The sequence below is a fragment of the Crocodylus siamensis genome, chromosome 1 (assembly GCF_052110815.1).
Source record: "Crocodylus siamensis isolate JL-2025a chromosome 1, ASM5211081v1, whole genome shotgun sequence".
Taxonomy (NCBI): Eukaryota; Metazoa; Chordata; order Crocodylia; family Crocodylidae; genus Crocodylus; species Crocodylus siamensis.
In genome coordinates this window covers 164,482,572-164,509,968 of record NC_143395.1, presented here as the reverse complement: position 1 = coordinate 164,509,968, position 27,397 = coordinate 164,482,572, and the positions used below count along the sequence as shown (strand labels likewise).

The window sequence follows — 27,397 nt, the reverse complement described above, 5'->3', positions numbered from 1 at the left end:
CAAGGCAGAGATGGAACTGGGGCTAGCTTCCCAGATTAAGGACAATAAGAAGTCCTTATTTAAATACATAGGGGGTAAAAAGAAGGTCCCGGGTAATGTGGGGCCCTTGCAGGATGCGTTGGGAAACTTGGTCGTCACACCAGACGGCAAAGCTAACATATTTAATGATTTCTTTGCCTCCGTCTTCCTAAGTAGGGACCAGAACAGCCACCTCCCTGCTGGGCCCCCCTCGGGCCCTGGGGGAGGCACACCTGGGCCACAGGTTAGCGAGGACTTAGTTAGGGAGCTTCTGGAGGGGTTGGACGTATTCAAGTCAGCTGGCCCGGATGATCTCCACCCTAGAGTTCTAAAGGAACTGGCCGAGGTCATTGCAAGTCCCCTGGCACAACTTTATGAGCATTCGTGGTGCTCTGGTGAGGTACCGGAGGACTGGAAGAGGGCCAACGTGGTCCCCATCTTCAAAAAAGAGAGGAAGGAGGACCCGGGAAACTATAGGCTGGTTAGTCTTACCTCGATCCTAGGCAAGCTGTTCGAGAAAATTATGCTGGCACACATCCAGGAGGGGCCAGCAGGGGACTGCATGCTTAGGGGCAACCAACAGGGGTTCATCAGTGGCAGGTCCTGTCAGACCAACCTGGTGGCCTTTTACCATCAGATCACCAGATCATTAGATGCAGGGGTAGCAGTGGATATAGTCTTCCTGGACTTCCAGAAGGCCTTTGACACTGTCTCTCACCCCATTCTCATTAAGAAACTGGGGGGCTGTGGTGTAGACACCCACACAGTCAAATGGGTCGCCAGCTGGCTGGAGGGCCGCACCCAGAGGGAGGTAGTGGATGGGTCCTTCTCAACCTGGAAGGACGTGGGCAGTGGGGTTCCGCGGGGCTCGGTCCTCGGGCCCACACTGTTCAACATCTTCATCAGTGATTTGGACGAGGGGGTAAAAAGCACGCTGTTCAAATTTGCTGATGACACTAAGATGTGGGGGGATGTGGGCACACTGGAAGGATGCAACAAGCTACAATCAGACCTAGACAGGTTACAGGGGTGGGTGGACGAGAATAGGATGGGTTTCAACACAGACAAGTGCAAGGTGATGCACCTGTGGAGGAACAACCGGCACCATACCTAACAGGTTAGGGAACTCCCCTCTTGTCAGCACGGAGGCGGAAAAGGATCTTGGGGTCATCATTGACTCCAAGATGAACATGGGCCGGCAGAGTGGGGAGGCAGTTAGGAAGGCCAGCCGCACCTTGTCATGCATCCACAGATGCATCTCGAGCAGGTCCAGAGAGGTGATCCTCCTCCTCTATGCGGCACTGGTCAGTTCTGGGCACTGCACTTCAAGAGGGATGTCGACAGCGTGGAGAGGGTCCAGAGGAGGGCCACTCGTATGATCAGGGGACAGCAGGGCAGGCCCTATGAGGACAGGCTGCGGGACCTGAACCTGTTCAGCCTCCAAAAGAGAAGGTTGAGGGGGGATCTTGTGGCCTGTTATAAACTAGTCAGGGGGAATCAGCAGGCATTGGGGGAGTCCCTGTTCCCCCGAACACCACCAGGAGTGACCAGGAATAACGGTCACAAGCTGGCAGAGGGTAGGTTTAGGTTAGATATGAGGAGGTGCTACTTCACAGTCAGGGCGGCTAGGGTCTGGAACCAACTTCCAAGAGAAGTGGTGCAGGCTCCTACCCTGGGGGTTTTCAAGAGGAGGTTAGATGAACATCTTGCTGGTGTTGTTTGACCCCAGTATTCTTTCCTGCCATGGCAGGGGGTCGGACTAGATGATCTGCTCAGGTCCTTTCCGACCCTAGAAACTATGAAACTATGAAACCCCAGGCCATGTTTGTGCTCCTCACTCCTGACCTGCAGCCCTCTGGCACAGCCCTGCTGGAGGGGACCTCCAGCTGTCCCCCATCCTGCTTGGGTTGGAACGCGGTGGCTCCAACTTGTGCGGATGGTGGACCAAGTCCAGCCCCATTGTGGACTGAAGGGAGGAAGAGGGGAGGCTTGTGGCATCCCCCACTCTGGCTGTGGCTCCTGTGCCATGCCATGTGGCTTGGCCACAGCACCCCCCAGGCAGCATCTCCCAGCCACCCTGTCCCTGTGAACATGAGCACCAGCCCCACTACTGCCGACCCAGTCACATAGCTCTCTACTGCCCTGAAGGGCCCCCCCTCCCGCTTTCCCTATTGGAGGGGCAGGCACCTGCCCTCCCTGCCCTGCTGCAGCCCCAGCACCTGGACACCTTCCCTCAGCACCAGTAGTCACCCACCCCCCACACACACACAACGCCCTCACACACCCCTACCACACACCCACACACATGCCTCGCACACCCCCAGATACTCCCCAAGGCCTGGCCCTCTAACCCCTGCCCCCCGTAGACTTGCCTGCATCCATCTGCTGGGGCTGTTCCCACCATCCTGCCTGGCTGTATGCCAGCCACGTGTATGTGCGCACACAGGCACAGGTGGTGCCCCCTGCCGCCAGGTTGGAGGGCTGCCAGCCTACAAGGAGAAACTTGCTGTTTCTTGTGGTTTTCTCCTTTAAAAGAGGAAAATCCACATTTTTCTCCTTTAAATGAGAAAGCCTGCATTTTTCTCAATGAGAAAAATGGTGTTATTCCATAGCAAACAGGAAACCCGGATCCCTGGTTATTGGTTAAGACAGTGCCCCTGGCTAGGCTGTTCTAGAGCCTGGCTGCTAGGAAAATGGGAGACATGAGTTTGATTTCCATCAAACTGAGGAGGACCTTGAACCTGGGTATCTTGTAGGACAAGAGCTCTAGGCTATTGTGCTTGAAGATTTGTTCAAGACTTGATGGTAGGTGCTTTGTACTGAACTTAACGCTCTCACTACCGTGTTTCCCCGAAAATAAGACACTGTCTTATATTTATTTTTCCTCAAGAAGACACACTATGGCTTATTTTCAGGGGATGTCTTATTTTTATTAAGTATAGTACAACAATCTACATTTATTCAAATACAATTAAGTCGTCTTCTTCTGGAACGTAGGTAGGTAGGTGCCGCCTGTGGCAAGGGAGCGCGGGCGGGGCCGGGGGTGGGGCGGGGCCGGGGGCGGGGCCCAGCGCTCATAAGGCGGCGCCTTGGCCGTGCTCCCACAGCATGGCCGCGCGGGGGCGGGGGCGGCCGCGGTCAAAGTCGGGACGCGGACCTCGCACCAGGCCGGCTGTCATGATGGGGCAAATGAGAAGGGCTGCCCGTCTTATTTACCGCTTCGCGCCAGTACGCTTAGCCACGCCTATCACTATGTCTTATTTTCGGGGTATGGCTTATATTGCGCAAATACATAGAAATCCTGCTACGGCTTATTTTATGGGTATGTCTTATTTTCGGGGAAACACGGTATTAACTAGGCATGAGGCATGCTCTTTGATCACGTAAGGAATTCAGGCAGAATGCGAGAACTTCTCAGGTCTGGTTTGGTTTGCACCAGAGCTTAGGCAGGAGTTAGGTGTTAGATTCTTGATCTGAATTGCAGTTGTTCATGTACATGAGCCTCAGCCCTGATGCTCAGAGAAAATTTCAGGCTAAAATGGAGGTACCAAATAAGCCTAAAAACATTAATGATTGTGCAAGAGCCAGAGCCAGATCCATCAGCATTGTTTTGGGCATGGGCAGCTGAACACTTATCCTGGTATAATGTATATCTGTTTTGCACATTTATGCAAATTACATTGTGATCAGAAACAAAAAGACTGGCTGCTATCCCAGGGTAGCTCATACAGTGGGCACCCACTATGGCATCTTGCCATTCAGGGGCAAGAGATGTTTTAGCAAACAGCTGCCTCAGGATGCACGCGGACAGTCAAAACCTAGACCGGTGCAACTCACACCAACAGAATTTTAATTCTCTAGGGAGAAATTCTCCCCTAGATTAGGCAAAGTTACCCTGGTTTAGGGTTTCACATTTTTCACACCAGTGGAATGCTGATTACATTAATATTAACATAGTCTCTGTCCTGAGTTATAAAGACCTAAATTCCACATACTGTAAGTTCTATTTAGTTACCAAAGAGAATATGAACCTGGGCCGCAAAAGCTATTAGAGATTTATTTTATACCATGTCTAGCACAAGGGGACCCCATTCCTGGCACAACAACAAATTTGAACACCAGCAATAACAGACCTTTTTGAGAAGTTTGGGAAACCAAGTTATTTTCTAGAAGTTAATACTATTCCACCAATCAGACTTTAGGGGCTTATCCTCATAGTTTGCCTCTTCCAGTTTGCTAGTTGCTTTTTGCAGTTAAATTTAGTCTGTTTAGGTTATTTTAACTGGTTGTATCTGGAGAGAGATAAGTGGGTAACAGCAGTGTGCAATAGTTTTTTTTATAGAAGAAAACAAAATAGTTCTCTGCCTCCCTTTAGTTTTGCCGTCCCTGTAATGAAGCTCACTGCCTTTAATTATAGCTTGCAGAGACACTGTGCTGAATTACTTAATCTCTGTGTAAGACCTGGATTCTAGTTTCCTAATTGGCATTTGAGTGTTTGGCAATACTGCCAAAATCCAAAGCTAAGAATGACCATACAGTACAGTATGAAATGTATACTATTTCATAGTACATTTCTTTTATCTGTCAGGCAGGTCCCTGAGCATCAAAATATTTAGGAAACAGGAGAAGGCAAATTTTGCATGCCCTTATAACATGACTTCTTCATCTGAACATGATGCTGTTTGCAATAATTTCAAGCCGACAGACCAAAACAAGCTGCAGCTATTGAGACAATAGCCTGAAGTAAAAAAACACAAAACTGACATCCTTGTTTTTCAACTGAGATGAGAGTTGATTTGCAAACTCTCCTTCCTAAAACTGAAGTTGCATTTCCAGTACTTGGGAGTAGCTCCCAAATTACACAGCCCCACCCACATTGGTTTAGTAATGATTTGCCTGAACTAACACAGAAGGAAGGGCAGCAAAAAAAGAGCACAGAATACAGGTCTAAACAGACAATTTAAAGGCAAGTACCTGGATCCAGTGGTCCTCATTCTGCAGTTCCTCTCTGCTAGGAACAGAAATCTGCTACCACTAGGTAGGAGATTTCTTCAGAATAGATTTGAATAATAGATTTGAATAATAGATTTCTTCAGAATAGATCTGGTGGAATGGTTCTATATGGTTCCTTGAGGTAACCCCTGGAGTACAGGTGTGCTAAGAGGAAGGAGTGTGACCTGAGCACAGTGGTGCTGGACATAACAAAGGTTGGCAAGTGGAACAATGAGAATGTTGGGGTTGTTAAGAAAGCAACAAAGGAAATACTTGATACTTTAGGCCCCATTTAAACCATGAGTAGAGCTATTTTTCTGGCTGGAGTATTACCAACCCTAGGCATTCAGAAATCATGTTAGGCTCCAAACAACAGCAAGATTAGCTTTAAAATCATTATGTTTTAAAAATAATACATTTTAGGATTTTTTTATTGGCCTTCTATGTGTTTTGGCTGGTTGGTTGGTGCTGGGGTGGAAGGGCTTTTTGTTTTTGGTGAAACTTTTGTGAAACTTAAGGATTCACATTTTCATTCTTTCCAACACAATCATCATGAGGCATAGAAGATGATTCTTTTTAAAAGGCTGCTGAGATTCTCATGTAATCACAGGATTGAAGGAGAAGAAGCTATAGAAAAAAAACTGTAAGACTTGGAATAAAATCACAAGAGCAGGGAATATTAGTTATGATGATACTTTCATCTGACCAGGATAAAGCCATCACAACTGAGATGGTTTCACAAAACAGATTTTTCTTTTTCTTTTTTAATTTAACTGTGGCTATAAGTTCACAACTACAATCCTGCTTGACCCTCTTTTTATCACTGCATGCTGAGAAAATCTGGTTCTTTGGGTGAATCTGATATCTTTTGTTAGACCAACTTAAATAGTTGGAAAAAAAAATTTCTAAGCAAGCTTTTGGGTTTAAAAACTTTCTTCCTTACCTTCACTGTGGGGTATCAAATGCTTAGAAAACATGAACACATTCTGTTGCTAGGGATAAGCAGGCAGCATACTCTGAGATTTGCTGCTTCGGAGAACTATGACAAAGGACTAGCCAACCTGGCTACGTGGGTTTATGTATACTGTTCTCCTGCATCTGGGTAGTATGTCCTGTCTATCCAGCCAATGTCCTGCATATCCAGCAAAATAACTGTATTAGACATCCAGACAGACCCCCAGATACTGGTTAGACTATTGGCAAGGGTGACACACAGTTGCTGGAATTCCTGCCCATATTATCAGCTGTGTTGCTTGTGGTTACTGACTTTTTTTAGAGCCAGTGATTATGACACAAATGGTTGAGTAATTTGGTAAAATGTTATAGGCCAGATTCTCAGCTGGTTTTAAATTGGCATAGCTGGGTTGATTTTAGTGAGAGAGTTCTGAGCTGAGGATCTGGCATGTGTGTGCTTCATCCTTTTTGTGTTGAATTCAGCATTGTTTTCTTTCAGATATGACTACATTTCTAATGTAAAGGAACAACATTCTTGTAGAACTAATAGTTAATGCATTTCTTTCTATAGAGAAAATTCTGCTAGCTTAAGATAACCTGCAAAGAAAAAACCATAGTGTGTACTGTGTTCCTTTTTTTTCACTTTTCATTTTTTTAAAGAAGGGATAAAAGTTGTTTTTGTTGGGGTTTGTTTTTTTTTAAGTTCCTTTTCTTTCTCTGCTTGTTTCTACTGTAAATGTGGGCCTGGAGAACTAGTTACAACATCAGATAACAAGGAAGTGACAATTAATTGACAAAAGAAGTTATTCCTGCTATTTAAAGCTGTTTTGTTTGTTTGTAATCATCTGTTAAACATGGGCTCTTGGACAGTGAGCTCCATTAGATAAGGATTTAATGTCTATTCCTTAAATTAATAGTGGAGAAAGTTTTCATTCTACACCTCTGGGTCATTCTAGCAGTCTTCTAACAAGGGTAGGGAACACTGCTAACGTTTCTAAAGGGCTGGTAAGCACTCATGAATTATACTAACTTAAGAGTCAATAAAGAAGCTCAGTTTCTTGATAGAGCGACTTCAACGTTTTTTTCTTTGCAGGTCACCTTTAAACTGCTGTTACACCTCCATACTAAGTGAGTTCTAATCCAGTTTGAAGTCTTGGTTTGAGGCTGTACCTGTAGGCCATTTTGCCCATTAGGTTATACTAAATCTCTCAGCACCCATTTGACTGATCTGTATTCCTTTGATATTTCAATTTCTTTTTAAGTGGACTACGTATATCTTGGACTGCCCTCCAGTGTTTCTTTTTGTCCTAAATGAAAGATACGAGTTAATCAGTGAAGATAAATAATTAGGTGTTATCCACAAGGAATTTGAATATAGCACCTTGCCTCTTATGTCACATGTAAATGAAGCCTGAGAAGAGTGTGTCTACATCCAGCAGAATTACCTGTATATCAGTGACACATCTGTTGCTTCAAGTACCTTCCTGGTTTAGTCACTGTGAAAAGTGCCTCACTGTCACATCAGAGGAAGGAAGATTTTGCAAGTGAACTGAAGGCAGCTTTTTGAAGTAGCAGTGGTGGTGAGGGAGGGTGGTGGTTCATAGGGTTTCTTTGCTACTGGGGAAAACATTTAGAAGTACTTAGCCAAGAAAAAGAATCTCAATATGCTTTCAAAATGTGCTTTGTCTATGGAAAACCATGGTTTACACATGGGATGAGTGCTGGATTAGTTACATAATTTGTATGGGCTGCCCCTTAATTTAGTCTGTGAAAGACAACATGGTAGTATAGTGCTATATAACGCTAAGCATTATTAAGCTGTCGTGTAGGGAATTTCTAGATCTCACTTATGCTACCTGTGGGGATCACTCTGGTGATGAGAGCACTTACCCTGAAACAGATACCTAGAAGAAGAGTAGATAACTGGTCCCACTGACTGGGTGCATAAAGCTGATGAGGAATGAGCACTGCTTAGAAAGAGTTTTTCAGGGGATCTAACTTTTCTAATCCATCTGTTGTATATATGTGACAGACACCCAGGGACTGATATCCAGTCTATTCCTTACAAAGATTGTTGCTTCCATCTTGAGATGCCTCATGAGATACGAGTCTGAGATGATTTGGAAGGACTGATTGCTAAGGAAAAATGGAAAATAATATTGTGGACACAACAATTTATGTGGTCTACAAGAAATTTCAAGGGGAGAAAAAAGCCCCCCTTTGATAAGAAGTGTTTTGGTTTTTTTGTTTAAGAAACAAAACTCTCCAGGCTCATAAGAGTGAAAAGAACGTAATTAAAGTTACCTGCTGTCACTTTAAAATATACTGCCTGCCACTCCAGCACCTCATTCCTTTTTCAGTTTTCTCTCAGGAGGCTAGTTTTCCTCAAAGTGGGTTTTGAGACTTAAGAGGATTCATTAAGAAAGATGGGAGGCTGCAGAACACCTCAGAACTGCATTAGGGACAGACCTCAGAATAATGTTTTCATTTCTGTGAACATAACTCAGCTGATGTTCACAATTTAGACTTGTGATGCATCTGTACTTTTTCAGGAGGCTCTTACTCCTGCACTTTCAAAATGAAGCAGGATCAAGGATTTTGAAAGGAGCGGGTTTAGAGAGGATTAGCATGCCAAAGACAATAATGATAGCGAGGACCCAAACTGGTGCCAAGGTCTGCTGCTTATGCTTTGAGTAGCCAGCCCTGTGGTGTTTGCATCGTACTAAGTATGCTTGAGTTTCTCCGTATAGCTGCTGCTCCCCTGAGCACCTGTGAAAACAAACTGCATATCTCTTGAGACAGTGCCACTGAGCATAAATATGAAATGAATGCTATGTCTCTTTCAGCACTTCTAGGTACAGTAGTTACAGAAAGATGGAAACTTTCAGGGCAACATCACTTAGGGTGGGTATTGTGGTAGTGCAGAAATAGACATATTTTACAAGATGAGCACCATAAAATGAGGCCAGTGTGAGCCTAATGAATAGAAAGTAGCAAGCCACTGTTTTTTGCATCATGGAAGTTTTCAGGGGCATGTTTGCTAGAGTGTGGGTCTTGGGGCAAACCAGCTCACTGAGGCTCTACTAAACAGAAGATTAAAATAAATCAGTGGAGTCACAGGAATCTCATTTGATAACTAATTAGGCTTTATCCTGTTTGTTTTTCCTCAGCAGTTTTAAGTCAGTCTATCAACACAGAAGTAAAGTACTGGGAAATAAAAGATTTTACACTAGGCCTAATTATGATAAGGCCCCTTCCACAAGAAAACATGATACTTCTAAAGAGACAGAAATATTTGTTATCAGAACTTGATCATCTGCAAGGGGCCTGGACAGCTAGAAGTAGAACAAGGTTAATTATTGTGTGATATTGTAACTATAGAAAGTGATTTTTTCCAGAACAGTTGCTTGTGCTCTTAAAGTATTCATCTCTAAGAAACCCACCTATGCAATCTCTTTTTGTAAAAAATAATTTGCTCTGCTGGGCCAGGTTTCAAAATCTGGTGTTATCATTAAGGAGAGTAAACCCTGTTTTCTCTTTATTTCTCCACACATTTTCTTTATAATGAATACAGACTTGGATTAGTGCAGTAACTCTCATGCAAAGACAAACACAAATTGATTATATTTATTAGAAAAAAATTATTATATTTCTAAATATAATCAATTAAGCCTCACAGAACATCTGTTAAGTATGTATTACCACGCTTTCTGATGAGGAAACTGAACTGGAAGTTAGATGTGCACCCAAAGTTAAACAGAGTATCAGTAGAAAAATCGACTCCCAGGTTCATTCTCTAACCAACAGGCAACATTTTCCCTAAAAAGCCATAAATAGTTTCCAAGGGAGATCACAGAATTTTCAGTCTTTGGCCCTGTTGTAAATTAATCTTGCAAGCACTTGTCTTATGTATGTCATGCTTTGAGCCCTAGTGCGCATGCAATTATTTTGTGTCTGTTTCAATTAACTGTTCCATACCACAGGAGGACTGACAGTGTGTGTTTAAAAGCACAGTGCTACGCAGTGAGGAAAAAATTTACAAGGTTAGAGAGCCAAGTGAACTCTACAGTAAGCTGCAGGTCCCTTGACAAGGGCAGGCTGACAACTGTATATAGTGGTGGTGTTTATTCATATCAGTTGTCCTTCACCGTATTATATGGAGAATATAATTAAAAGCAGCTTGAAAATGCAGTTAATGAGGACAATCAAGAATGTATTGGAAATAGAAACGTAAAGAAAAATCAAGTGTGACTGCCATGAACAACATGTGCCCCTGACCACTGTGGGGGGCACGGTGGCTGGTGGGGCACAGTGGCAGCGGGAGCATGGTGGCGGTAAGTGGGGGAGCTCCCGCAGACACTGCCGGCACTGTCAGTGGCAGGGAGGGGCAGGTGGCAAGCGCTGACCAGGGATCGGCAACTACCCGCAGACACTGCCAGCAGCATTGGCAGTAGCCAGCGAGGATTGCAGACTACCGCAGATGCCACTGGTGGTGTTGGCGGCAGGGTGGCGAGGAGCGACCACCCTCAGGGGCCGCCAACAGCATCAGCAGTGCCTTTTTGTAGGGGGAGCACCGCCACACTCAGAGAGGGTGCACGTGCACCTGCTTGCACCCCCTATGCATCGCCCCTGGTGACTGCTCAAAAGTTTCCCAGGATTAGGAATACTGATTCTTTTGCATTAAGTTTGAATTGTTCTTTCTGTGACACACTGGGCACGTCTACACATGAGCAATTACTGCGCAGTAACCAAAATTACTGCATAGTACAGGCACACAGTACAGGCACATATCTACATATGCATGCCCATACTGCACAGTAAATATGGTGATTTACACTGACTTGAGCGTAAATTTGATACCTGCATCATGCAGATATCAAATTTACACCCGATTAGTTACTGTGGGTACTTGTCTTACTGTGCAGTAACACTGTATGTGTGGACTGACTTGGGACTAACTTTAGTCCCAAGTCAGTCCATACACAGCATTAATGCACTTTAACACCTGCACATGTATATGCTGGCCTATCCCATTTACTGTGCAGTAATTTACCACACAGTAAATTTAAGCTGGTGTAAGTGCACATGTAGACACACCCACTGAGTATCTATGTACAAGACTTTCAAAGATGATACATAAAATAAACAAATAAAGACAGTGGTTACAATACATACACCAAACAGTAGATGACTCTATGCACAAATTCTGTGGTCATTCTGCTTTTTGTAGTACATAGGGCAGCAAATACATTTTTTTAAACTTGTGGAAGTGATGTGTTCCTTTCTATTTATGCTCTCCTTCCCAGAGACCTTATTAGGTTGGGTAAAAAGTTGAAATTCATTAAAACTGTTTCAAGTAGTATTAATTACCTGACTCTTTGGTCCCTGCTAGAAGGTTCACAGAACACAGGCCACTGTCCAGAAGCCAGTGGCAGCAAGATTATTTTGTGTGCGTGTAGTGGTAATGATAGGGGGAACCTGGAATATGTACACTTGTGCCAGTTGATTGGGATCCATGTGTAATGTTAAGTTTGGAATCATTGTTTGAAGGCAATGGGACTAAACATGCTCAAATCTTTTCAGGAACCAAGCTATAAAGATGGAAACAGAGCCATCCTGTTTAAACTACAGGAAGTCAGTGATAAACCTGAAATCCAAATAGAACCCAGGAGTCCTGATTCTAAGTTCTCTGTGCTAAGTCAGCCTTATTTTCACACTCCTAGAACTTTGTCTTTGAAATTCTTTTTGGAATTAAATGTATCAGTCTTAACCTAAAAGCGTAATTTAAAAAATGTTCAATAAAATTGGATCCCCTGATTTGAGTTATGAGAGCTTGAAAAAATACATTTCAAGGACAATGTTCTTGCCATTTTCCAGTTGGTCTAATAAAAGGTATCATTTTGGAACCAAGAGTTCAAGTTTTTTTTATTTCAAAATTGAAGGTATTTTTACAACTGTATCTTAACAGTGGATTTCTCTGAAACCTCCAGATATGTATATTTAATGGTCAGCAAGAAAGTGACTTTGACAGAATTGGCACTACTGTATTTTAGAACAACTAATAATGAGAGTGCAAGTAGGTCTGAATATGGATATGTTTTTATCCACTATTCAGAAGTGATTTAATTATTGTAATAGCCTGTCTTTCAAAAATCTATATTCAGGAAAGCACGTTAGTATGTATGTAATATTAAGGATGCCCTTAATATTTCCATTGAAGTCAATGAGACCTAAGCACGGCTTAATTTGTTTTTAAGCATCAAGCCCATAGTATCTAAAGTGTGCTAAATATTTTACAGAACAATAGAAGTGGCCTGACCCAAAGATCAAATTAAAGTAGGCTAAATGAAAGAAGGAAAATTAAGTTTTACTTTAAGATCATGAAATTTTTAGATATAGTCCCACTGGAGGAGGACTTCTAAAGAATGCAAGTATTTTGTACACCTAGGGAGTGAGATCTTGGGCATGTCTATCTTTGCACCAGCACTAGCTTAGAAAATACCAGTTAAAAACAAGTATATGTATGTTCTATATTTAGAATAAGGAATTCTACAGTTCTAATGTATACATTGTATATAGTCACTCTCATAGTACTATAGCACATAAAGCTGCAAGTTCAAGACATAACTGAAAACCTTAACAAAACACAAATGTTTCCATCAGAAAAAAATATTTAAAATCCTTTTGAAACATTACAAGTAATCTTAAATTTACAATCACAAATATACATTAGACAATAGATTTCACAGACATTAGGGCTGGAAGGATCCTCAGAAGATCATTGAGCCCAGTCACTGGACACCACATAGCACAGCCTTCAAGTATGAAATTTGTGTTGGTATACATGCCTGTTGTGTGAGTAAAAAATAAAATCATGAAAAGAATTCAGAAAAGAAAAAAATCCGCGCATAAAAATGATGCAGAATTCTAGTTGTGAATGGTTTAATTACAGAATGCTAGAGTTTAGGATTTAAACACAAAAAATAGGGAATCCCTACTTAAGTTTCTAGTAGAAGACATATGTTTAATGCCACTTAAATGACACTTCTTTATCCCGACACCTGCCCTATTTATAGGGGCTAAAAAAAAAAAATCACTACCCTTGCTATTGCCCACCTTTTTGCCCTCCTGTATTTGAAGTTGCTTATAAGTTTCCCATTTGGGCTAGAATTTTCCACATTGGGTATCTGCATCTGGCAGACAGAGAGAATATGAAAGTGAGACAGAGAGATGTTTGTAAATTTCAGCCAATATGTTGCATAGGAGGGTAGGAAAAGGTAGTGTATGTGTGAAAAAAAATCAGGCAATTTGTTATTTGGCAAGCTCTAGTGCTGTCATGGTTTCTACTAGGGTCCTTTTTCAGGGATGTGCCTTTTTGCATTTCTGTGAAAAGCTGCCCAGATTGAACAGGTTTGGCCTTTGAAAAAGTGCATTTTGCACACGTTATTTGAGACTTCTTGATTTTAGCAGGTACATTCTTCAAAGACTCCAGAGCTGAATGAGATTTTTCCTGCAGTTGGAGCTCTGAGCTTCTGAAAGCCATGATGGGTCCAAGGCTTGTCACCTGAATTGAGACCTCTTTTTTCTGTGGTCTTTAATGTAGCTTGGGCTTGATCTAATTGTCTTTAAAGTTAGGAATGAAGCCTTCTAGCATCTGAAGTTGACTAGAAACCATTGAAACCATTGAAGCAACATGATCTCAGGCCTGATTTATTCACAGTGGTCTGAGCCATATAGAATGTGGACACCCGTGTTCTCTGTCAGCTACAGCCTGTATGTCATCCTCATGTTCCGAAAGATAGTAAACCAACCTGATGCTGACAAATCCATGGATTGCTGCAACCAGATCCTCATCTGGAAAGATGGGATAACAAGGTGGAGGTGGAAGATGGCATTTTTGAAAACTGATGTAACTTCATCAGCCAGGCTTATTGAGGAGATAAACAGCAGCCTGAAGACTTCACATTTCTTTTATAAATGGGGCAGTGCACCTTCTTTGGCAGGTGGACAAAACATCTTTGCCAGTTTTCTTAAAAGTTTATTTCAGACCAGCCTCACTTTAATCTTGCCTGGTTTTAATTTGAGCCAGCTGCTCTTCATCCATCCAGGGGCTTATTTCCTACAAGCATTCTGATATTTTAGTAGTTAGAATTATATTAGTTTTAGATTTTAGTTGAGAGAAATATATAGTTGTCAATAACATGCTAGCTCAGCCCATGGTGTCTCACAACTGATCTCAGAGAGGTCTCAATCAGGTCTTAAAGGGAAGACAGAATAGTATTGATAGTATGGATCCCAGTGGGATGCTTCTGGTAAAGGTGTTCCAAAAGGGGAAAAAATATGTATCACCATGCTGAATTCTCCTGGAAAGGAATATCTGGAGTCATGTTATTGCTGGGGTTTTATATCATTGGACTTCTATATTGTGTAAGTATTTTAATAGTATCTTGTGGTCCAGTGTATCAAATGCTGCAGAGAAATTCAACGGTCCATGGAGATCTTACCTATGTCTACTGCCATTAGGAGACTGTCTTTGAATGCCACTAGACTAACCTCTCTGCTCTGGTCTGAACCCCGATTATGGGTCATCAAAGATGATTTGTTTTGGTGTACTTTTATTGCCACCTTTCAACACCTGACAGACACTTAAGAGAAAATCTCTTCTTGTGAAACATCAGTCTTATTAACAATTCTCTGATCCATAAAGAGTCTTCTAGCAAAACCCATGGAAGTAATAACTTAAAACCAGAAACATTAAGGTTAAAGCAAGAACACACACACACAAAAGTTCTGGGAAAAGTCTTTAAAGTATGGTCATAAATTTCAAAGAAGCAGCAAAAATAGGCACAGATACATTTTCTTCTTTTGCAAGTTGCCTTCAGGGACACTAATTCCCACATCAGTAGGAAAACAGGAAGGAGGAAGAAAAAATGATTTCAAGATTTCATGACCAGTTCTCCCATCACATACTCATGTGCAATTCCCATTAGCTTAAGTGTGTATAATTAACTGAGGGCATAATTTTGTCTAACTACATTATTGTTTTAAGACTTTAGTTCAATAAGAGCTATCTAGTTCAATAAGAGCTATCAGCAGGATAACAGCAAACAGCTGTGAAGTCCTCCCGAATAGATAAAGAAGCATTTGATTTCCTCTTTTTCCCTGATCAAGGTTTGGCTTGTAGAGGCTTCTTTCATTCATTATCTCCTGAACTGTTTGTTTTGGACCCATGGGAGAGGAAAGGAACTGTGCATTGCATCTTGAGAGCCAAGAGAAGCAGCGAGGTCAAGAGCCAGAGACAGACTGAGCCAGCTGAGACAGAAAATTTGCTTCCTCCCAGCCCCCACCCCCTCCATGACATCATGGAATTCCATGGCATTTCCACCAATGGGAGAGCTTCTCACTAGGAAAACAGAAAAAGGTATCACTCACAGCAATGTTGAGCCCGAGTTATGCATATTTTACTACTAATATCAATTATATTAAAGATAATGGCACCCTGAGAATACAGCTTTTCCTTGTCTGCTACAGTGTAATATATAGGTTCATTCTTGCAATTCGTTCTGTACACGAGAATTCCCTCTGAAATCAATGGGGTTTTTCATGTTAACAAGGGTGTATTGTATAGACCCGTATAGTAAACAGAACTCCAGGGCAACGTTACAACACACGAAAGTAGAGTCACTTTATTTTTTACCTTTTTTTACCATTTTCATATTTTATTATTATGATAAACAATAATGACCTTAAGCAGGACATTTTCTCTTGGTTTAATAATTGGCTGTGAGAATGGCCTTGGTTCTTTTTCAGCGTGTCATTAAAGCCTGTTTTGTACCATACTGCTAATAATGTTAAAGTAAGCATTATTTTATATGATCGTACAGCAGCCTATGGTGTAATGATTTAATTATTCAGCTTTGGGCCCTTGTCCTGGCTGTTCCAAAAACAGCACTCCTCCTTAAAAATTTGACTGGTAAAGTGATGACAAGGGGGGTTGTTTTCTCCCTCTTTTACAAGTAAAAAGAAGCTTCTTTCTAAACATCAGCTTTACCAACTCATCCTCCCCTTTTAGTCAAGCTTTCCCTTTAGTAAAGATCCTGCATCTCACACTGCACTCTTAGTTACACCAGTATATCTGAAGACAACAGGGATTACAAAATACAGCTGAAATTTAACTAACAAATATATGGATGATGGACAATTCAGAACAGAACCTAACTCACTCCCCCATAGATGTTTTAGCTTCTCAGTGTAACTGAACTATAAAATGAAAATGTCTTTGCTCATTAAACAATAAGGCAGCAGGTGTAACTAAATAAACACAGTGATTTGATCTGTTGGGTAAGAAAATGTCATTTTTGCAAATGTTTTTGTGATCCTAATGGCACTTCAAAGTTGGAACAGCCCCACAGGAGTGGTCCATCTCTGTCGTTTCCATGTGGCTTATCTCTCTCTCTCTCCCACTCTTTTCAAATCACAATCATATTTTTCCCATAGCCTTCTTCAAAGCCCAGCATTTCACCACTGATTCCCCTTCCTAGTCTCTCAGGCCCAAGTCTACAAAACCTCATTTTGAAGAAAGCGAGATGACCCTTTCAGTGTGGATGATCTTTGAGGGTCTTTTAAATGTGTCTCATGTTTTCAGTAAAAACTCAAGTTACTTGGAGGGCTGCATTCCCTGCTTTCTAGATGCCCATGGGTTGCACTGGCTTTGACTACAGTGGCAGGGATCTGCCCATGGTGCTGCTACAGCCTTAAGTCTCACTAAAGTGCTGAGCCTTAAGTCTCACTAAGGTACCATGGGATGTCCCACCACTGCAGCCAGAACCAGGATACAAGTCCACCAGCTGCATAACTCAATTCCTTGGCTTGGGGGAGACAGATCCATGGGCCAGATCTGGTCCGCAGGCCAGATATGTGACTCCCCTGAAACAGCTGATTTGGGATTGACTTCAGAGTTGGGCCCATTTGATAGACTTGCATACAATCTTCCTCAAATATTCCCTTTAGAAGGACTACTGAAGCAGCCGTCCAACTTTGCATACCCTCCAGCTGTGGTGGCATCAAGGACAATTCAGTCCCTGAGGCTCCTTCCTCTGTGGCTGAAGTTTGCCCATGTGCTTGGGCAGGGGAACATAAGATGCCCAAAGCATCTTTAGTAGTTTGGGAGTAGGGTTGCCAACCCTCCAGAATTGCCCTGGAGTCTCTAGGAATTAGATGTAAATTGCCAGGAGACTGCTGAGAGTCACTTTGGAGATAAAAGATAGGGCATTCATTAAAGAAATATGAAATGTTGAATCTGATTTCATGCAGCAGTCCAGTGGGTTTTTTAAATGTCCTAGTCACATGCCTTCCTGACATAGAGTCTACACATTGTAATTGTAACTGCTATATGCAAGCACATGGACACACTCGCACTGTTGCGGGCACGCTGGTGGTCTGGAAACCTCCTGGCATAAATTCCAACAGAGTTGGCAACCCGACTTGGGAGTCACTGTGAACTGTGCTGGGCATCAGTGCCCTACAAGGCACCAGCAATGGCCACATCACATCACGTCACTATAACCCAGGGGTAGGCAACCCCTGGCATTTTGCTTGGTATGCACGCCTCAGGGTAGATGATGGGGAATGGGGCAGTAGCGTACTGATGGCAGGGGTGAGGGGGGGCCGTGTTCCTGGGTGCTGGCCTGGGCAGGGAGTGCATCAGCCAGGCCCTCCAGGGGGTATTCGGTCCCCTGGCGGCACTTGCGGTTTCACTGCTGTCGTTTTCAGGCTTAGTGATCAGTTGCCAGGGCCCCCGCCCTGTTGGCTTGGTGATCATCCACTTCCAGGGGGTGCAAATCAAGCATTGGCCTCTGGGCACCGGAGACCACAGTACACCACTGGGAAGAGAAGAGAGCTGTGCTGCCACAACAAGGATGGAGACTAGGGTGGCCATCACAGAGGACAGTTGGGTTGTCTTCCATTGATACAAAACCGGATGCCTGTATGTCCTCTATTTTTCTCTTCAAGAGAAGAGAACAGAAGACATAAAGGCATCGGGTTTTGTATCCACAGAGGACAGAGTAGCAGAGAACTGCAATGCCCTCTATGATGGCCGCCCTAATCAGGCCCCTAGCAGCTTCATTGACATCTGGCCCTGGCACAGTGACATCTTACAAATGAGGTTGCACTTTTTTTGGCACCACCTTTTGGCTAACCCCTGCCATAACCTCTGGGGCAAGCTCATGGAGAACCTCACTACCCATGCGGTGGGGGCTGTCCTCCCATTAAGCTCGGTGGATCCAGCTCCACTGACTTCCACGGGGGGCAGGAGCCCAGCCACAGTGCCACAGGCTACCGGACCTCTCTGCTGCCAGGCCGGGAGGGGAGGGGCTGGTACAGGTGGGGGCAGCCGTTGGTCACCCCGCGCGCGGGGCCCCAGCGGTTGGGCGCCACCAACGGCCGGGCGCCGGGGGGAGGGAATTCCCCGGCACTCCACGGCGCTGGGCGGCTCGGGGCGCGCGGCGTGTCTTTTGTGTTTGTACACACAGCGCCCGCGCGCGGGGAGGCGGGGCCGCGCCTTCCCTCCATTGTGCGCCATTGGGCAGCGGGCGGCGGGGGCGGGGCGCGGCGGCAGGGCGGCCCTCCCGAGTCAGCCATCTTTCAATTGTGCTCTCGGCCGCCGCCGCCGCTCCAGCTCCAGTGCCGGCTCCGCCTCGCCTGCCGTCGCCGCCGCCCGCCCGCCCGGCCCGGCCCGGCCGCCGCGCTCAGCCCAGGCGCACGGGGTGAGGCCGCGCTCCCCTGCCCCCGCGGGGTGCCCGCCGGCCCCCCTCGCCCGCCCCGCAAACTTTTGCGGGGCGCCGGGCTGCGTCGTCCCCCCCCCGACCCCCCCGGCCGGGGCGGCCCCGGGCCCGCGGGCCCCCCGCCGCCACCACCCCCGACCCCCTCTCGGGGTGCTGGGGAGCTGCCGTGGAGCGGAGCAGAGCCGCTCGGGCCGCCCGGCCTCGGGCCCCCGCCGCCTGCCCGCCTCGCCCGCTCCCGCCCCGACCGCCGCCGCTCGGCTGCACCATCTTGTCTCTTTTCTCTGGTCACCGACCATGTTTCCTCCTCGGGCTGGGAAAACACCCGCGGGGGGAGGGGCGCTGCGGGGGCTTGGCCCCGCTGCAAACTTTTCTCCCCGTCGTCGTCCTCCTCCTCCCCCCCCTGCTGCCGCCGCTGCTCCCCCTCCCTTGCTGCCCTCCCGGGGCCGGGCTGGGGGGTTGCTTTCTGCCTCTCTTTCTTGGTTTTTTTTTAAAGCCATTTTCTTTCTTTATTTATTTATTTTTCTCCTCCTCCTCCTCCCTTTGCAAGGCGGCTGGCGGCTGGGCGCGGGGAGTTGGCTGGCCCCAGGCTCTGGACAAGGCCATCTTGTGTGTGCGAGTGTGGGTTTGTCCCCCCCCCACACACACACACACAGGGGAGGATTTCACCCCCCCCACACACACACACACTAATTCTTCCCCCCCCTTTAAATAATAAAGTTTGCTGCTGGTGAGACTGCACTGGCTGCAGCTGCCCGGGAGCAATGGTGAGGAGGGCATGGGTATCCCACTGGCTTGGGAGCAGAGCCATATTGGTGCTGTGCCCCTACCCCCAACCCTTCCTACCCCCCTGGGGTGCTGGCAGCCAGGGAGGAGGATTGACAGTAGCAAGGGGGCAGCGCTGTGCTGCTCCGGCTGACACTGGCAGGAGGGGCAGCTGCTGCTCTGGGCTTCTTGGGAGGGCTCAGCTAAAGTGGGGGTCTCCTTCCCATCTCCCCAAGGCAGTCAGATGGGTGGGGGCGGGGAGGGGAATGGCTTAGTACTGGTGTCTCCACTGTGCGCCCTCAGGAGTCCCATGTGCAGGCAGAGTGCGGGGCCTCCTCAGCTCCTTGTCATCCTGGCAGGGTCGTGCTGGCTGGGGGCGGCTGCTGCTGCTGTGGAGACACGGGAGCTTTTGGGGGCACCCCAAACAGGAGACTCTCCAGCAAGCCAGGGCGACTGGGTTGCAGCGCCTGATCGCTGGCTGCTGGCTTCTTTTCTTGTGCATGCGTGTGTGACCGGTAGGTGTGAGGAAGAGAAGTTTGCGGGAACATGGCTCGTACCAAGCAAACTGCCCGTAAATCCACCGGCGGGAAGGCACCTAGGAAGCAGCTTGCTACAAAAGCAGCTCGCAAGAGCGCGCCCTCTACTGGCGGGGTCAAGAAACCTCATCGCTACAGGTACAGCAACGGCTAGGGACAAAAGGCTGCCAATCCAACCTCCTCGTAGTGTATTGGCAGCATCAGTCAGAGTCGGACTTCTTTCTTTTTTTTTTCTTTTGGGGGGCTTCCTTTCAAAATCCTCACTGGGATTGTATTAGTCCAGCTTTTGCTATTGCCTCACCTGATTTTGAGTGACTTCTGGTGTTGATTGCAAACCCATTGTTGGCCCCACTGCCTCCATGTACCCACCCTGAGACCCCATGCGTTTTAGGGGGCGGATAATTAATTTTGAAATTCAGTTTTTATGCTTGTGACATCATTTAAGCACAGATTAATTGGCATCCAACCATACCTGGAGCTTGGGGATTGGGCTTTTAATTAATTTCAATATCATACTTGAATGGAACCCTTCCAAACTTGAATGTGTAGAACTGATTTTGTTTTTTTAATTTACTTCAACTGGTCCAATTCTGGCCTCGGCGTGTATTTTGCTGTTTTAATGAGCTGAGGGTGTAGTTAGAGCAATCTGCCGTTAGAGGGCAGGAGATGTCTATACATAAGCAGGGCCTGGAACTACAAATAATTTTACTTGGGTAAGGTAAAATAAAAGACTTGTGTGGAGGAGGTAATAAGCGAGAATTAGAGGCAAATCTCTTGTTGACCCTTGTTGAGAAGTAAACTCTTCATTGTGCAAGGGTCCTTCTGGGTGGAAGTGTTTTAATCTATGATTGTTCATCTCCATGCACAATTGCTCGTTATCAAAAATCCCTCTTGGGAGCAGCAAGACCTCTGGAAAAAATTAACTTATTTATGTCATAGAATTGTAGGAAAATGAGTGTTGGAAGGGACCTCAGGAGGTCATCTAATCCAACCCCCTGCTCAAAGCAGCACTGTCCCCAACTATCACCCCAGCCAAGGCTTTGTCTACCTAGGCCTTAGATGATATAGCTGGGGATGGTCCTGCTCTGAGGACCATTTTTGAAATGCTACAAGGACAAACCCAGTTTGACACAGAATTTCTGGCCCCAAGGTAGTTCTTTAGATAATGTGGATGGGACTAAAAGATGCAAACTTCAGCAAGTGGCTTACAGAGGATTTCCCAAATGTTCACAATGACATATTCACAGTACTGATACTGAGGATACACTGTGTTTGCAAAAAAGATGCCAGTAATGTTAGAAGTTTGGTTTTGAAGACACACAACACTAGTTTAAAAGAAACAAAACAAACTTTTACGTTCTTGGGATAAAACTATAATGGGAGCTGCTGTATTTTTTCACTGTTAGTTTTATGATTCTGTGTTGGCCGTGTCTTAAGGGGAGAAGGTATATTTTTAATTTTTAAGGGTATATTAGCTGGTGACACAAAACCCTAGGGGGAACTTATGGTATGACTGGACCAGGTGACTTTGTTACATTATAGCATGCCTTGTCTACACTAAGACTTTAACACACGTCAGCTAACATGTGTTAATTAACATGTTATGCACCTTTTTCCTAGTGAAGACAAGGCTTTTGAGGGCCCACTCTTGCCATTTTTCCACATGTGGGATGTCTGAGTGCAGTAGAAGTTCCGAACAAATCAGTGGTGAGGTCAGGCCCTTTATTTGTAAGTGAAGTTGCATATTCTAAATATTAGGATGCTTCTAGCCAAAACGGAGCAGTTCCTACTTGAGTTAAGAATATTGAATAATTCAACTATAGAATTATAGAAAGTGAGAGTTGGAAGGAACCCCAGCAGTTATCTAGTTCAACCCCCTGCTCAAAGCAGGACCATCCCCAACTAAATCATCCCAGCCAAGGCTTTGTCTAGCTGGGTCTTAAAAACTTCCAAGGATGGAGACTCCACAACCTCCCTGGGTAACCTATTCCAGTGCTTTACTGCTCTCCTAGTTGGAGAGTTTTTCCTAATGTTTAACCTAAACTTCCCTTGCTGCAACTTGAGACCATTGCTCTTTGTTCTGTTATCTGCCACTACTGAGAACAGTTTATCTCCATCTTCTTTGTGACCACCCTTCAGGTAGTTGAAGGGTGCCATTAAATGCCCCCCTCCTGCTTCCCTCCTTTTAAGCCTATATAAGCCCAGTCTTTCCTCAGCCTCTTCTCAGAAGTCATGTCCCCCCAGGCCCCTAACCATTTTCATTGCCCTCCACTGGACTGTGTCCAATTTGTCCACATCCTTTCTGTAGTGGGGGGCCCAAAATTGGACCCAGTACTCTAGATGTGGCCTCATCAGTACCAAATAGAGGGGAAGAATTGCTTCACTTGATCTGTTGAAGTGTGATACTTGTTCATATTCATTGCTTGTCTTTCTCTTAATTAAAGGCCGGGTACTGTGGCCCTCCGTGAAATCAGACGTTATCAAAAGTCTACTGAACTTTTGATCCGCAAACTTCCCTTCCAGCGTCTGGTGCGTGAAATTGCTCAGGACTTCAAAACAGATCTGCGCTTCCAGAGCGCTGCTATTGGTGCTTTGCAGGTAAGAGTTAAAAGAAGGCCATTTTCTTAGGCCTGATTTAAAAGAATCTCTTACGTATAGAGGAGCTTGTCTAGCTGAAGGCGGTTGTTACTCAGACTTAACGTGTATGCCTCTGTGTTTTTATGTTTAGAAAGTGGTTACTTGACGTCCCTTTTTGTTAGTTACAACTCTTCAGAATTAGGATGCTGCTTAAGCAAAATGAGTTATCTGATCTTTCCCATGCAAATGACCAAAGAATTACCAGGGACTAAGGGACCATCCCTAGCATACCTATGATTTTTTAATTTGTTTGTTTATTTTTTTGCAATTCATTTCTGTAGAGACCCTTGAATGCTAGAATTGAGCGGTAAGCAAAATGTTTACTCGTTTTAAATGCTGGAGAAGAGCTTTACAAAGGAAACAACAAATCAGAAACAGGATGGTACTGTTGAGACATTACTATAAATAAACACACAACTTAATTTCTAACTTTTCTATAGGACGTCTTTTTTAGTCTTGGGATAAAACACAGATAATGTAAGAACTGTAAAGAATATTTTTCTTAGTTCAGTCACAGATAGTGGCATGCTGTTCTTTGTTACTGTGTGAGAGAGAACGTGATAGGTCAGTTGCTTATACTCATGCAATTGGCCAGGCTGTTTCTATGGTTAGTTAAAATTTCACTTGATTGGTGGACTCCAGAATTAGGCATACATCAATTCTAGGTGAGTTGATACTGCCTGTGTTCTACTTGTCCAGAGCAATTAATGCCATATCATGAAATTAATCTGTAATTAGGATAAAATAATCCACTCTGATATGGCAACAACTCCTTAAAAATGCCATGAATGCTTTCTTAAAGTTCTCTCAGAAATCTCCTTTTTCACTTGTGTTGTATTTGTATTTAGTAGAGCTTTAAGATAAAGCTGTCGTTTCTTCACTCCTGCTTAAACTTTATTGGAGCTAACATTTATGAAAGACGAGGAATTTGTGTGTGGAATATTGGTGTATTTGTATTCATGCACAAGCAAAGTTTTTTTCTGTGTGGTGTTTTCCCTTGAGACCTTTGCTTAAAAGAAACCTCCAGTTCTGATACAAAATTTCTTATAATGCATTTAGGAAATGGAGGCTTGTGTGCAATATAGTGGTTATAACAGTGTGATTGCAGGTCTGTTGTTTGAGTTGTGCCGTATGCTGAGTATGTTCCTGTGCAGTACTGGTGGCTGCTTATTGATTCTGATCTTTAATTTTTTTAGAGTAACTTAAATACTGCTTTTTTTCTTAATCGCATCACATTTAGTCAAGAAAACGACATAGATAAAATGATTGCAACTTAGCGACTTTATCCAGTTGTGACTACTATATTCAATGCTGCGATCCTGTCCACTTGTCATTTTGAAAAATACACTACTTTTCTGACTAAAGATCAGTTAAGTAGAATTTCTCATGATAAACATTTGCAGGATCAAACATGTTTGAGTGGGTGGTGGTGTTTGTCTTTAAACCCAGAATATGGTATTAGAGGGGACTGTCTAAGGCAACTGCATCATACATTCTCTCTCAAAATGATATAGCTTTATCTTAAAAGTAGTTAGGAGTAGAGGACACCAAAACCTACCAAAAGGCTATTCCAGTACCTCACTGCTTTTGAAGGTTAGAAAACTCCTAATTTCCAGTTGAAACTTGTTTGTGCCCAGTGTATAGCCACTTTTTTTTTCTTGTGCCAAGTTGTCTTTTGCTTAATTAATGTGTGCATTTTTAAAGCAAAAATATATGGTATGAGGTCCTGCAACTCCTTTAGCATATACTTACTCTTAATGACTGATTTCAGTGGAAGTACACATAATTTAAAGTTGAGCATCTATACATTTTCCCCAGCTCATAGCCTTTGGCTTTTTAAGTCCTCTAACTAGTGTTCTCAATCAGTGATAGTAAGTAGGAGAGCTTTTGAGCTCTGTGGCTTGTCTGTATGAATCTTTTTACCTTGAATGAATTGATTTCAATAGTAACTGAAGATAGCTAATACGTCTGCAAAGACTAATTTGGACAGACTCCCCATGTTCATGCTGGGGCAGATTGCTGGTAATCTTTACTAGTAAAAGTATTCATAATGTGGATATAGCTAAACTGGCAAAGTTGCACTTATCAGTACAGTAAAGCCACCCCCTCACAAATTGGTGTTTGTGGGGGGGAGAGTGGAAACTATGCTGATGAAAGAGCAGTGTTGTCATTATAACTGCCTACGCAAACATCTGTGTTGGTCAGGGGTCCTTGCCTGTCATGCTGCTGGCTCACAGCTTTACCAGTAGAAATCTAGAGTGTAGACTTGTCCGAGTTTCAGGCTAGAAATTGTAGTCAGCCTAGAGGGTATGTCTTGACAGCCAAAAGCTGCGACCTTCCCCTGCCATCCGCCTCTCCCCCCAGTTTGACTCTTCCTAATCGGCTCAGGAAGCCCTGTTTTGATTCAGGCTAATATGTTTCAATGCTGTGTGAAAATCTTGGTCTATTTTTTTTCTTTTGGCTCTCAGATACCCTTTTTGCTACAGTGTCTTGTCTGATCATTCTATTTACAAATACTCTGCTTTAAAACAAGTTGACATTAAGTTTACAGAGTCTGGAAAAACCTTATGCAACCTACCAGGTTTGCTTAGCAGTTTCTATAGTTAGAAAGTTTTATGTACACACTTTCTGTAGTAGTAGGATGTAACCTGAAAATTATTTGTTATACCTAAATGATTGCTAACCTTAAGCAACATAAATTCTTGCCAATAAAACTGCTGCTGATTCTTGTATAATGGTGGGATTTGCTGGGTCTTGTTTCTTTAAAGGAGAGAGAGATTCTGAGAGTATTTTAATAATCGAATATCACCTTTTTATTTATTCATGTGGGTACTATCAGAATCTTTCTGTAATTCTCTTCAGAGGGCATTACCATTCAATAACAATAGTGTATCACTGGCTTAAACTTCGTTACAGAAGTCTGCTAGCATTTCTTTGTCAGCTAGGGATGTTTTGATGAGCAGATATAGCCATACTAGTGAAGCTCTGATGCAGATGCAGTTCTGGCAAAGCTGCTACTGTCTATGAGAGCTGGTGTAACTAATGACTGGAAAAACTCCTGCCAGTATACACTGCACCAACAATAGGGGGCTCTGCTGCTGTAGGTAAGGTGGCAACAGCCCTGTAATGTAGGAAGGGCCTTTTTTGGGGGGCCAAGATGCAGAAAATGTCATCAACTAAAATAAATGGACTATATGCTGGCAGTCTTTAGAGAGTTAGTTAGAGATTCTTCTACTGTTTTAAAAAAATACAAAACTAGGTACATAGACTAAAGATAAATGCTTACACTGAAGTTATAGGCAGAAAAGTTATTTGGGTAAATGTGATAGTTTTTTTTAGACCAACTAGATACTTGGAAAAAATGTTCTTTACAAGCTTTCAAGAACAAACACCCTTCTTCAGGCATAGGGAAATTACATTGAGGTTACTGGGGTTCTGCTCTGGGCACTGTGGTGTGCTGTATGTAAAACCACTCCTAACTTTTTTTTCTTTTTTTTTTTTTTCTCCTTTAATAGGAGGCAAGTGAAGCCTACTTGGTTGGCTTGTTTGAAGATACCAACCTGTGTGCTATCCATGCCAAACGTGTCACAATCATGCCAAAAGATATCCAGCTAGCACGTCGCATACGTGGAGAGCGTGCTTAAAATCCACTATGATGGGCTTATCATTCTCAACACACAAAAAATCTCTTCTTCCTGTTTATTGGTAGTAATGAACGTTAGATATTTTTTCCATGGGGTTAAAAGGTACCTAAGTATATGGTTGCAAATGGAAAAATAGGGGACAGAATCGGGTATTGGCAAGTTCTGTTTTGTTTTGTTTTGGGTTTTTTTTCTCATTTTCATTTGTGTGTGGATTTTTAATATAAATGCGGGGACATAAAGCATTAATGCAGTCAAAAATGTTTCAGTGAACAAGTTTCAACAATTCAACTTTATAACAATTATAAATAAACCTGCAAATTTTTCTGGACAATGCCAGCATTTGGATTTTTTTAAACAAGTAAATTTCTTATTGATGGCAACTAAATGGTGTTTGTAGCATTTTTATCATACAGTAGATTCCATCCATTCACTATACTTTTCTAACTGAGTTGTCCTACATGCAAGTACATGTTTTTAATGTTGTCTGTCTTCTGTGCTGTTCCTGTAAGTTTGCTATTAAAATACATTAAACGACACTTGCTTTTAGTCGTCTTTTTTTTTAACTTTTAAATTGGATCATATTTAATCTAAATGTTCAGAGAACAAGATTCTGGAGGATTCTTCATTCCTCTTCCCTGTCAGTATTACAGCTGAATGCTTCTAGTACTGTTTAATATTAAATCTTTGTACTATGTAACCCTTAATATAAGTAAATCTTGCATTACCTAAAATAGTTTCTGTTTTAATGCATCTTTAATATTGAATGTTAAGTAAAAACACTGGAACTTTGAGTATTTAAGGTACAAGCAATACTTTGGTAAGTATATCAAATGCATGAAGGGACTAGGGTGTGGAAATGGTATGTAAACTTCAAGTGCTATAATATTTACCATGGGTGGTGAGGGGGTGAATCATCAGCTCTGTTAATAATTTGGCTTTTTACCTGTACCCCCAATACTTAATCTGAAGGAGGCCATGTTTGTTTTGAAGATGTTCTTTTTGTTTAAGCCAAATTTTTTGACTGCTGTGCAAGTCCAGTACATGTTATGCAGAAGAGTTATGAGCAGTT

The 27,397-nt window shown here is 43.6% G+C and overlaps 1 protein-coding gene across 1 annotated transcript; it reads left to right on the top strand.

The window, feature by feature from the left end:
* The first annotated feature begins 18,575 nt into the window (after positions 1-18,575).
* On the top strand, positions 18,576-26,864 carry H3-3A (H3.3 histone A). The gene is made up of 4 exons (XM_090047704.1): positions 18,576-18,731; positions 20,031-20,185; positions 22,492-22,645; positions 26,200-26,864. The coding sequence occupies exons 2-4, from the start codon at positions 20,058-20,060 to the stop codon at positions 26,326-26,328; spliced, it is 411 nt and encodes a 136-aa protein (XP_089903830.1). The 5' UTR covers positions 18,576-18,731; positions 20,031-20,057; the 3' UTR covers positions 26,329-26,864.
* Positions 26,865-27,397: the final 533 nt, after the last annotated feature.